This window comes from Gracilinanus agilis, chromosome 2 (assembly GCF_016433145.1).
Source record: "Gracilinanus agilis isolate LMUSP501 chromosome 2, AgileGrace, whole genome shotgun sequence".
Classification (NCBI taxonomy): domain Eukaryota; kingdom Metazoa; phylum Chordata; class Mammalia; order Didelphimorphia; family Didelphidae; genus Gracilinanus; species Gracilinanus agilis.
Genome location: NC_058131.1, coordinates 80444363 through 80456975, shown reverse-complemented (window position 1 = coordinate 80456975; position 12613 = coordinate 80444363). Strand labels below are relative to the sequence as shown.

At 44.8% G+C, this 12613-nt stretch overlaps 1 protein-coding gene and 1 long non-coding RNA gene across 2 annotated transcripts in view; one reads left to right on the top strand and one right to left on the bottom strand.

The window, feature by feature from the left end:
• Positions 1-3537: 3537 nt before the first annotated feature.
• On the bottom strand, positions 3538-7800 carry LOC123236821. The gene is made up of 2 exons (XR_006505437.1): positions 6508-7800; positions 3538-3689 (listed from the first exon to the last, which is right to left on the bottom strand). It is a non-coding gene; the product is annotated as an uncharacterized LOC123236821 (long non-coding RNA).
• Positions 7801-11960: 4160 nt separating this feature from the next.
• MAF (MAF bZIP transcription factor) overlaps positions 11961-12613 on the top strand; it is a 6122-nt gene continuing 5469 nt past the window's right edge. The window contains exon 1 of the mRNA XM_044663259.1: positions 11961-12610. Within this exon, the coding sequence (XP_044519194.1) occupies positions 12043-12610 (568 nt within the window). The 5' untranslated portion in view covers positions 11961-12042. The remainder of the gene's footprint in view (positions 12611-12613) is intronic.

The window sequence follows — 12613 nt, the reverse complement described above, 5'->3', positions numbered from 1 at the left end:
GCTGCTTTCCAAGCTATCAATCAACAAGGCAATCGTACCTCATATCTCCTCCATAGAGGCTGATCTCATAGGACATGATTCTACAACAAACTTGCTGTTCATTGTTCCATGCTATAAAATAATTCTTGCCACCATGATGTTGTTTCCACAATCTTCAAACTGAAAGCCAACTTGATTTGAGTCTATGGGTACAGTCAAGTAAGCTTATCTAAATGTGAGTTTGCCTGGGGATATCAGATCTAATTTTTTCTTAAGTCCTCTAAACAATAGTCCTGAGAAAAGATCACAAAAAGAACCCAGACTCCAAAGCCCAACAATTTGGGTTCAAATCCTGCCTTACCTACTTGTATTGCCTTTGGCAAGTCATAATCTTCCTAGATTTCAGTCTCCCCATCCATAAAATGAAGGCATTGGCTTCCAAGGTTCCTTCTAGTGCTAGACTTATAACTCTGTGATTCTGTTGGCAGTCCTAGAATAGAGGGGGTTTGGGCACCTTCCTTTTTGATAAGCAGCCAATCAGATACATCTGAAAATAAAAGGAATGATATTTTCCTTCCTATCACTTGGCTATGACCCTGTATATTGTTGTGTTGCAGATGCAAAGCACACAACAATATCCCATGCCACTAAAGGAGAAGACAGCCAAGCTAGTTAACAAGACTGATTCTAAAGGCCTCTGGGAAATTGATTTCATGGGTTTGGGGATAATCCCCTTGATGTTCTGATTAAATATTTCATAATAATTTGGCTTCAAGGTGGAAGAAACTTTCAATGGATGGGTAGAGAATGTAGTGGACAGTCTGGGACCTACGGTCAGGAAATCAAGGTTTGATTTGGCATTTTGCTCGTTGTATGACCCAGCACACGTGATTTGTACTCTGAATCTCAGAGCTCCTCAGGAAAACAAAGGTTTGGCCTGGATCATTTCTAAATTTCTATAGTAAAATATTTATTGACTGATTGACAGATTGATTATGGATCTAAGTCTAGGATTCTATGTGTTTATCAAGGACTGCCTGTTGGAAAACTTCAAATTCTGTGTGTATCTGCATGTGTGTGTGTGTGTGTGTGTGTGTGTGTGTGTGTGTGTGTGTACACGTGTATTCAAGCAGAACATTTAGGGAGAAAGGAGGGAAGGAAAAGATGGCAATCTTGGAATCTTGGTCCTCTTAGCTGGGTCATGGAATATTTGCGCTAGAAGAGACCATAGAGTTCAGAGGAGCAACTCAAGGCAGAAAGTTTAGGTGCCTTGCTCAAAAAGGAGGAGAATCAGGAATTTCAGAGAACTTTCAGTCCAACACTAGCTCCCCACTCCACTCCATTTTATAGAAGGGGAAAGTGAGGCTGAGGGTCAGAGAAAGATGGCCAAAGATTACACATCTAAATTGTGACATGGCAAAGACTAGAACCCGGGACCCTTCACCCTGAATCCAAGGCTCTCCTGATCATTTATTGTTAGATATAAGTAAAAAGAAAATAAATTCATTTTACTGCGCACACTAAAAGACTATGTATGTTAAAGTTTAGAAGGTGAAAGAGAACCGCCAGATACGTTTCCTACCGCAAGAGTCAATTTCATAACAGCAAACAGAAATCCCAAATCTCAAAAGCTGTTTCAAAAAAAGAACATTGACTAATTTCAAAAGCTTTGTTTTATTCATTTGCCATGATATCATTTTCACATGGGTCTGTTTGCCTGATATTGCTGAATCCTCTCTATGGAGAAGTTTCCACTAGAAGAGTTCTATTGGCAGAAATCCAACTGGGGGAGGGACAGGGAGGGCAGGGAGGACAGGGAACTCTTCCCTGGGTTGTGGAATGGCCGGATGGACCGAGTCTTGGTCATGCTGGCCAATGACAGAGCATCCCTGCTCTTTCCCCAGGCTTTGCTCCTGTGATCTTCCTTTTTCAATCACCCCCATCTCAGAGACTGACCCCTACCTATAGCAGAGGTTTACATACTTGACAAGGAAATGGTAAAAACCGAGATATTGCATCCAAGGAGCCCTCTTGCTCACAACAGCTTTTAGCTGAGAATTTGAAAGTTGAGACTGTGTTGGTGTGGGCACAGCAGCGACCGTGACCGAAAGGCTCAGCTGTCACCTTTCTTGGAGGCTTCACTGAAGACATAAGGTGTATACGTGGCTGTGGGAGGGGGGGAGGAGAGAAGGACTTGGAAGGGGCCCCACTGGCTCAGGGTATGCAAATGTTTCAGTGGACCTGACGATTTCCTAGAATCAGGGATCACTCACTCCATCACATCCTGTCACCTCATGGGAAAGAGAGAGTCAATCACAAGGCTGAATCAGAGATGTGAGCGAGGTTGATTAATGAAAGATAGAAGGACCATCTTAGCTTAGAAACAGGGAAAGGGTGCTACATGTAGGAATGACGACTCTGTGACAATAAGAGCTGACATTCGTATGATACACTTTATACACGCTAACTCATTTGATCCTCATAGAAAGCCTGACTCAACGTATCCCATAGTGTCGCTTTCAATGCTTTGATGAGCAAATGAGACAGTTATAAAGTGCTTAGCACTATATGTGACACACCATAGGTGCATAATGAATGTTGAATCCCTTCTCTCCATTTTCTAGGTGAAGAGACTGATGCTTAGAAAGATAATATCACATAACTGCAAAGAGCATTAGACTTGGAGTCAAGGGATCTGAGTTTTAATATTGCCTCAGACATTGGGCAAAATCATTTAATCAATGGATCATTCCATGAGCATTTACTGAGTGCCTAAGTCAGGCACTGGACTACAAAGACATAAATAAAATAACATGCTCTTAGGGATCTCATATTCTATGACTCTCAGAATCTCAATTTCCTCATCTGTAAACTGGGCATCATAGCATTTACATGAACTTGTAGGATTTGTGAGGAAAGTACTTTGTAAGCATTAAGGCCCTAAATAAAAGAGACTTACTATTATTACTTAGTAATACTCTGTAAGAGTAAAAGGGGCTTACTATTATTACTATTAGATTGATTTCCCCCAAGTTTCAGAGCAGAGAGGCAGAATCCAAATACAGTTTACTCGTGACTGTAAGTGCTGTTTCCTTGCCACCATAAAATGCTAATAACTCAGATTACTTCATTTGGATTTCTAGAATATCATTCCATTTTAAAAGCATCTCTCTCTCAATGACCCTCTAAGATTAGCATCACTGTTTGCAGATGAAGAATCAGAAACTTACCAAAGGATGAAGACAGCTACTGTATTTCCCCTAAGTCTTCTTTTCTGCAGGCTAACCATTCCCAGTTCCTCTAGCTGGGTCTCCTATTCTGGCTATGCTCCAGTTTGTCAGGGTCCTTCCTAAATTGCAGCACTCAGAGCTGAACCCCAGGCTCCAGTTGGGTGTGACAAGATGGTCTTTGACCTTCCTTCTAGATGCCCTGATAGCAACCAAGCTAGAGAAGGAGATGGCTGGCTGGGGGGCTAGTTCCTGGGGTGCACTGGTAATAAGGAGCAATGGCAAAGTTCATTCCTTTTAGGATCAATGTCAAGAGAAAAAAAGAGTCCACTTTCCATACGGCCCCAACTTGTAATTATTTATTATATATTAAGTGAGAAGAGACTCTAGGGGACAGGAACACACAGAGGACAAGATTTTCAGACCTTGCATAGAGTGAACACATTGTCTTCGCTTTGCTCATAGGTGAAGAGGCTTGCTGACCTAGAGAAAAGAAATTAAAAAAAAACTTTCATAAAGAAACCCTCGGAAATACGTAGAAAATCTCAAGCTGTGAGGTAATGACTTGTTGGGCAGGTGGCGGGGGGGGAGGGGGTTCTCCAAGTTGTTGGGCTTTGTTTTTGTTTTTTAAATTTTGGACAGTAGGGCTAGGCTCTGGAAATCCTTAGGTTTACACAGCTAGGAAGTGGAATAATTTCACCACGACCTTGTTTGTGATGGCCACCAGATGTATCAACCTCACCTAAAGCAAAGTAATTTGGAAACTAATTACTTGGTCCTATGTAGACAGCTAAATGGAAAAAATTCAGGTTCAAAAGTTTACTTTAAAATATGAATGATCTGGCTTAGTGATCTATGGAGCTAATTAACCAAAGAGACACAGGCACAGATAAAAGAAATGAAAAAAAGTGAAGAGGAGAGGAGAGGAGAAAAAAGGAGAGGAGAGGAGGGGAGGGAAAAGCAGGAGGGGGGAAGGGAAGGGAAGGGAAAGACATATTTTTCACCAGTGGAAGTTACATGAGGTTTCTTTGGCCCAAATTACATAATCATGAAATCTAAAGGAACTTGGTCATCTAATCCAACTCCTCCAATGCAAATAGTGATTCATTCTCTGCCTGAAGACCCTCCTAATAATGGAGAACCCGCTGAATCCTGAGCCATCCTTTTCTACTTTGGGTCAGTTCTGATAGTTAGGAAACTATTCCTAATATCAAGTCAAAATGTGTCATTTCTCTCTGTCGTTCCTAGTTCTGCCCTTTGGGGCTAAGCAGAACATGCCTTAACTCTCTTCCACATGAGAGCCCTTCAGATATGTAAAGACAGGTATTATGCCTTTCTACCTCCTTCCTCCCCATATCCCACAAAGCAGATGATTTCTTTGAAGATGCTCTGATGAGCTGGGTCTACAACAGTGATTCCCAAAGTGGGCGCTACCGCCCCCTGGTGGGTGCTGCAGTGATCCAAGGGGAGCGGTGATGGCCACGGGTGCGTTTATATTTCCTATTAATTGCTATTAAAATTTTTTTAAAATAAATTTCCAGGGGGCTAAGTAATATTTTTTCTAGAAAGGGGGCGGTAGACCAAAAAAGTCTGGGAACCACTGATCTACATAGACAACTAAAATGGGACATTTCAGGTTGAAAAGTATCCTTTGGAACCTCAGACATCTGGCTAGGCTATTTATGGCTCTCAATAATCAAAAAGATATTAAAAATTCTAGATTATTTAGTTTAGAGAAAAAATTCCTTTCTTTTTCAACAAGAGTTTTGTGAAATTTTTATGTCAAGAATTTCCTGGGTGATCAATTCTCTACTTTACTTTGCCTGTATAGACACAGTCTGTTATAATTATTACAGTGAGATGGCTGCTATGCATGTTTTGGTGAAATGAAACAAAGTCTGAAAAGCCTAAAGCAAATGCATTCTAGAGAGTTGGGTACAAAGGCAATATCTGCTCCTTTTTCAACTGATGTCAGTAGACCACCTTCTCAAAAGTCTATATTGAACCGAATCAAGAATCCTTTCCTCAGAAACATGCTTGGAATCCCCCACTACCTATACTTAATAGCCTATGCTTCTTTTCTCAAACTAGGCACGGTTGCTGCTCTTCAGAATACAAGGTATTTTCTCCCAGTCAATGATGGAGATTCAGGGGTTGTTAAAATCAACTCTGACATATTTGTCCACTATTATCTTGCCCCAATGAAGCAAAATGCAGAGTGACCCCGTGCCAAATCAAGTGTCTATCACTTATGTTTGCATTCCTTTGGGCCTCAGCTTATCTCTCATCAGGAAAAGGAATATGGGGTATGCCCACCCTCTCCCATACTCGGTGCAGTAGGAGAGTACAGTCGGATTGTTAATATCATCATTTCTGGGAGCACTAAACTGGAACGGTGTGGCAATAGAAAAAGGAAGGAGGATGAGGCACTAATGGGGGGGGAATCACAAGATGGTCCTCGGTACCATCAGAAGGCCCAAAAGGAGGGTGTGGAGGGTCAGAAAGGCAGGACTCTGCAGAAGTAGCAAAGCTTCCAAAATTAGGAATGTGCAGCATTTCAGGGGAGAGAAAGGAAGTAGGAAGGAAGGAGTGAATCTTATTACAGATCAAGAAGTAATGTTCCTAAACCCATCTAATTCCTTGAGAGAAAAATAAAGGGACCAAATACATCCCTTACCAAGAATTTTCATTTAAGCCTTTGGCACTGTTGTGATAAATAAACAGATAAACATATTTTATTCTATACTGGACACCAGGATCTCACTAGGATGAGTCAATCCCCTGAGGGAAAAAAAGTATTCTTCCTTTCTACTTGCTCCTATCTCACCAATTCTATTAAACTGGCCCTCGGACTCATGGGTTCACCAGGCACATGGCATTCACTGGAATTTAAAGTTAGCCCAGTAAGTCCCGTTGTCTAATTCACCTTTCTAGGATTCACGAAAGAATGTGCACCCCCAGACCCAACCCAGTCCTCAGCACCAAAGTGAGAGGGAAGGCCATGTGGGCCATTTCCTCTCCAAGCAAACTCCTCTTGATTTTGCCTCATCATTACAACCCCTCTCCTGCCTCTCCTAGCTGGAAATGCACAGGAAAATCAGAATTTATGGTACATATGTTTGTGTTCCACTTAATAAAAAAACTCTATATTTTAAGATAAACTTTGTTAGTAATTCACGAGGTAAGTGACTATTTATGCTAATAAGGCAGAAATATATTCTCAACCATAATGCATTACATAAATTTGAATGCAAAATGTTCCATTATGAAGTAAATACAGGTAATGCAAATAATAAATTACCTCTAATAAAAATTATAAAGGATGTGTCTTCAAAGGGAAAGAGGCTTCAACTTGCAACCGGGAACAGCTTAAAGAGAAAAGAATTAATAAATGGTGAATTACTCTGATGATTACTTAGCCCATAATTCACCTATTCATAACGACTCGGAGTAATCAGACCGTTGTTTCACATCCTCAAATATGAGGCAAGACTGTTTCCCCAGCAATTCCACCCTTATCAGATTATCGCGTCTGATTCTATTAATTTTCTTCCATGAATCTGCTAACAGTGATTTGTGATTTACTTACCCTGCTAACTGATCTGAAGACTGTTAAAAGGATTTATCTAACACTGTACCTAAAAGCAGCTTAGCCAGAGCGATCAGTTACTCTGAACAATTCTTTCGCAAATCAATTCCATTGGTTTCAGAGTTAAATTTAGGGAGCAATATTTGGTTCACTGCCATAAAACCAGAGGCTTGATAAACAAAGGTTGTAGGGGTTCTACTCAGTTTGATAATTCAAAGCTGTCCTTTATATCTGTCTGTCTGTCTGTCTGTCTGTCTGCCAATTCTCCTATGTTAGATCCAAGTCCATCTAGTCAGTCATCCTGGATCCAATGATATTATTTGCAACTTTGGTCATAAATAGCTTTTAGCACTGAATTCTAACGTATATAGTTACTTGGAGCTACTATTGTGTATTCAGATATTAAGGTTTCACAGTCTTACACATCCTTTTACACATGCCCCATGAAAGCAAGCCATCCTCAATCTCCTTCAGTAAATATTCACTGATTTTAGAAAGTTAAACCATATTGGCATGAATTGGTCATGGAGGTCAAGTCCATGGTATTCTCAATTAAGGAATATTATTCAACAGAGATCCCTGTAGTACAGATAGTGAGAGAATATTAAAAGGGCAAAGGTGGGGGTTGCAGATCATATTATACTTGGATGAGATTGGCATGGATAGACGGAGAAAGAAATATTAGGCAAAGGAAGTCTAAGGAAATTTGGCCTGTTATCCGCCTGGAAAATCTGAAGGCTGAATAGTGCTAATTAAAATGACAGGATTCAATTGTCACAAAAGAAACCCTGCTATTAAGGGTCTGTAAATGTTTAGATATCCTTCGTGAAAAACTAAATTATGAACTCGGAAACTGCAAAAGATGGGAATGTACATTATAGGAACGGGCCACTCCTGGGACTTCTAAAAGCTACCAGTGAGGTTGTCTTTGTCTCAAGGAATTAGGATTAGTAGAAAAAGCTGTGCAAATAATAATAGGGGCATCCATGATCATTTAACAGTGGTGCCCAGCAGTAAGCCATGTCATGAAACGGTACAGGTACTGCTGCTAATACTACATGTCAACACACGCAAAGTCTTTTGAGTTTAATTTACAGCAACTGCTGACAGTGCCATTCGTGAGGGTCCATAGAATGTTGATTTCTCTTTGTCTTCAACAGAGTTTACTCAGTTAACTCAGGAGTTTGCACATGTAGCCTCCTTATATAATGCCTCTTCCAGCCATTTAATGGGACAAGGATAATTTCTTCAAACTCTCATCGTTAAAAAAAAAAAAAATTTCCTATAGTGAGCAAAGGTAAACAGTATCAACATTAGCAGTAGAGGCTCCGATTATTTCAGATAAAGAGATAAATGAGCACATTTAAGCCAAAAAATAAAGCCACTTAAAACTGTAATACTACCACGTGAAGACGCTAAAGGACATGCCATATTTATCTTATTTAGGGAAAGCCTAAATGGAAGAAATAAATCTTACCTTTTGGTCACATGATACAAGTCTTTAACTTTCCTCCTTATAAAATCTTTACCAAACAAGAAAGTAAGTGGGGACTATTTGATTGTACAGATAGGGGTCCGAAGGACAAATGAATAGACATAGTTCATTCTACTGGAGAGTGAACCTGCTAAAGGGAGGGAAGTCAGAATGGTGAAAGCATACATTCATCCAGGAAATTCTGAAGATGGGATCATTTTAGGTGGATTTTTTAATAGATCCCCAGTCATTTGAGGGGAGGTCCCAGAAAGGTCCCCACACAACTCTGGCTACTACAAAAGAAATTGCCAAAAGTCCTAGCACAGTCCTGCAGAGTGAGTGACACCCAAGGCCCTGTTATAAATAGCAAAGTATGCCGTGGGGTGGGTGAGACCGTTCTGAAGTGCAATGTTCAAAGAAGCTGGTTTAATATATGACTAAGTGTCAGAAGTCAGGTTTCTGAGAATTACTTTTCAGATAAACAACTTTATAGCACTGCACTTAATCTTACTTACTCAAGGCATCTCATTTATCACTGAATTACAAGTAACTTTAATTCTATTGATATTGCCATAAAGTCCCCTGGAAATCAGGGCTGGCAGTTTTAAAGGTTCAGGTCCCAACTACATCGAAGCCTAGGGATCACACATAGGAACCAGAAGGGGTCTTCTGGCAAGTTCCCACCTTTGACAACAAAGCCGTTAAGGGGTCTGTAGAAACAGCTGACAGGCAGGGAGGCACTCCTGGGCCCAGAGAAAGATGCCTCCCGATTCTCTCCCCAAACAACTTTCTCAGACCCTTTCCCTCTCCCCCAGAAGGCAGGGACCCCAGACACCAGCTTTTTCTTTGAATCAACAAAACTGGACACGCATCAATTTAAACTGACCTTTGCCGAAAGGTGGCGCTGTCGAGGTTAAAACCAAATTCATCCAACAATGGTTTTCACTCACTCCTTTTTCTCGCTTTTCAGATTTTTGTGCAAACCCCCTCCCCACACGCCAAAAAAAAAAAAAAAAAAAAAAAAAAAAGTAAAATAAATACGAACAGAGCTCGGTGCACTTAATTAATTGGCAAACCAAAGCTCCAAGCAGGCCCCTAGTCTTACAAAGGCAATGTCCCCCCTTCCCCCAGATTCTTCCCCACACTCCCAAATCTCTGCTTTCCTCTGACCTATGGCTTTAAAATCTTAGAAACAGAGTTTCTGCATAAACTCAAAAAAGAATCGATCCAGTAAATTGAATTAGTTATTAGCATGTGCAGCAAAGAGGGCGGGGGCGTCTTCTCCAGCACCATCAAATCCCCCCCCTCCCCATTTCCGGGCAAATCGAAGAGCCCCGTTTACAATTTAACCCTTGGCGGGAAGAACATGTGGGCGGGGGCTCTTTCTCCACTCCGTGTCACGATCAAGTACGAAATAATTAACTTAAATGAGAAAGAGCAAAGGGTGTAACACCCTGATAAACGAAGGTCGGATTATACTTACTCCTGGACGTGTGTGAGAGAGAAAGGTACCGAGACAGACAGACCGAGACATAGAGAAAGAGAGATAGAGAGGAAGAAAAAGGGAGAAGAAAGTGGAGAAAAGAAAAAGAAAAAAAGGGTAGTAATAAAAGCCCACACTACAAAGTCTAGAAGGGCGCTCATTCCGAGTTCAGCTACTGCAACTCTGGAGCTGTTCTTGAGTTCTCATTCTCTCATTCTTTCTCTCTCTCTCTCTCTCTCTCTCTCTCTCTCTCTCTCTCTCTCTCTCTCACACACACACACACACACACACACACACATACACACACACACACACACACACACTCACACACACACAGAGCATCAACAGTCCAACTAATACATCCTTTGGGCCCGGGATTCCTCAGAAATGTTTTTAAAAGAGAAAAATAAAATGTAACCAAGGGCATTGACACGTCGGAACTCCTTGATCCTCCCCAAGGTGCTGCAAATGCTGCTGGCAGATTATGGTCCCGATACAAAATTCCGTCCGTTGGCTTCCTGAACCTATTCCTATCGAACCTATTGACTCCCATTCCTCGCCCAGGCATTTGCCTGGGTTCTTAAGCCTAAACCAGGTAGGCAGGCTAAAAGGCAGGGGACGCACAGGTAGGGAAGAAAAGGCAGAGGCAGGCAAGGACGAAAGATTAAGAAATAGGATGGAGAGCTGCAAGCTAGGGAGGCTGGGTAGCACGGTGGTGAGCAAACTGCCCTGATCTCCTGCAGCCAGAGGGACCCGAGACTGCAGAGGCTACACCAAAGTCCGCACAGACGAGAGTTTGGGCTCCGGATACCGAGGCTAGGGAGGAGGGACGAGATGCACTGGAGGAGGATGCCCTGAGGCACTTGGCCTGCCCAGAGAACACTCTGGCTGAGCGGATAGCAGACCCAAGGCTCCTACAAAGCAAGAGGAAAAGATCCGAAAAAGAAATGGACAGTGAGAGCCAGGAAAGATCCCGGTCCCCGAACGTGGAGATCTTTGGGATTCTAAAGCCAAGGGAAAGTAGTGTGCCAGGTCCAACCTCTCTTTTTAACAATTCTCTCCCTTTAATTAAAACTACTCCCTTCCATTCCCCGGAAGGATGTGTCAAGGGAAGGGTTAAAAATCCTGGTCCCAGCTGACAGTCAGCTGATTGGCCTCTGATTGACAGCTCCGAAAAGTTTCCTTGTTTCTATACTATTATGCTAATCGGGGCTGGTTTTGAGGTCCCTCATTGGTCCTGAGTCGGATTCAATTTCCCATTTGAGCCTGACGTCAGAACTGCTATAAAACTCAGCAATTGCTTTAAACTCTTCTTGCTGGATGAGCCTTTAAAATATTTTTCATCTTCTAGCCGTAGCCTGAGAGGACTTTTTTCCCCCCTTTCGGAATTTGGGTTGACTCCCCCCCACAGCCAGCCCCCTTCCCCTCCCCCCTTCCCCAGTAGTTCTCTTTCCTCCTGGCCATCCCCGCTGCACCTCTCCCTTGCACTTTGCACTGGGGGGAAGGGGGGAAGAAAAAAAGGAGAGAGAGAGAGAGAGAGAGAGAGAGAGGCATGAAGTGCTGAGCTCCCCTCTTCCACTCTTCCATCCAGCCCCAGAAGCAGCAGCAACAGAGGCAGCAGCGGCAGAAGCAGCAGCAGAGGCAGCGGCAGCAGCAGCGGCAGCGGCAGCGGCAGCAGCAGCAGCAGCAGAGGCAGCAGCGACAGCAGCAGCAGCAGCAGCAGAAACAGCGAACAGCGCAGCACTCCCGCCGCCCCCCAGCCCAACCCCCGCGGCCAGTTGCAAACCCCAGAGCGAGTCCTCCCTATGCAAAAAGGAGCGAAGAGGTGTGGGAAGGGGGCGGCCCAAAGAGAGCAGCCGAGGCGCTCCGGGACGCATCCCCTGGTGCCGTAGGAAAGCCGAGTCCCGGAGAAGAGAAGAGGGGACAGAGACTGAGACCGAGGCAGAGGGAGAGGGAGACTCGCACACACCCACCCACCTACCCAACCCAGAGGCGCACACACGCACAGCACAGAGACACAGACCCACAGACACACACACGCGCGCGCACACACACAGAGGCGCGCGGGGGGGGGACGCGCTCGGGCGTGAGCGGGGGCCCCGGCCGGCCGGAGGGGGTGGGGAGCGGGGGCTTGCTGCGGGTGGGCCTGTTGGGCGAGGGGAACGAGAGGCCGAAGCAGATCCTTCCCGGCAAGCTGGCTCACCCGCTGGCGACTCAGCACAGTTCGCTGGCTCCCCTTCTTCAGCCCATCTGGAGGAGCAGCGGCGGCGGCGGCGGCGGCGGCAGGAGAATGGCATCAGAGCTGGCAATGAGTAGCTCCGACCTGCCCACCAGTCCCCTGGCCATGGAATATGTTAATGACTTCGATCTGATGAAGTTTGAAGTGAAAAAGGAGCCGGTGGAGACGGACCGCATCATCAGCCAGTGCGGCCGCCTCATCGCCGGGGGCTCGCTGTCCTCCACGCCGATGAGCACGCCCTGCAGCTCCGTGCCCCCGTCGCCCAGCTTCTCGGCGCCCAGCCCGGGCTCGGGGAGCGACCAGAAGACTCACCTGGAAGACTACTACTGGATGACCGGCTATCCGCAGCAGCTTAACCCGGAGGCGCTGGGCTTCAGCCCGGAGGACGCGGTCGAAGCGCTCATCAGCAGCAGCCACCAGCTCCAGGGTGGCTTCGATGGCTACGCCCGGGGCCAGCCGCTGCCCGGCGCCGGGAGCTCCCTGGGCGCCGAGGAGGTGGGCTCGTCCGCCGCCGCAGTGGTGTCGGCCGTAATCGCGGCGGCCGCGGCTCAGAGCGGGGCGCCCCATTACCATCACCACCACCACCATCCCGGGGGCCACCACCACCCGCCGGGCGCCGTGC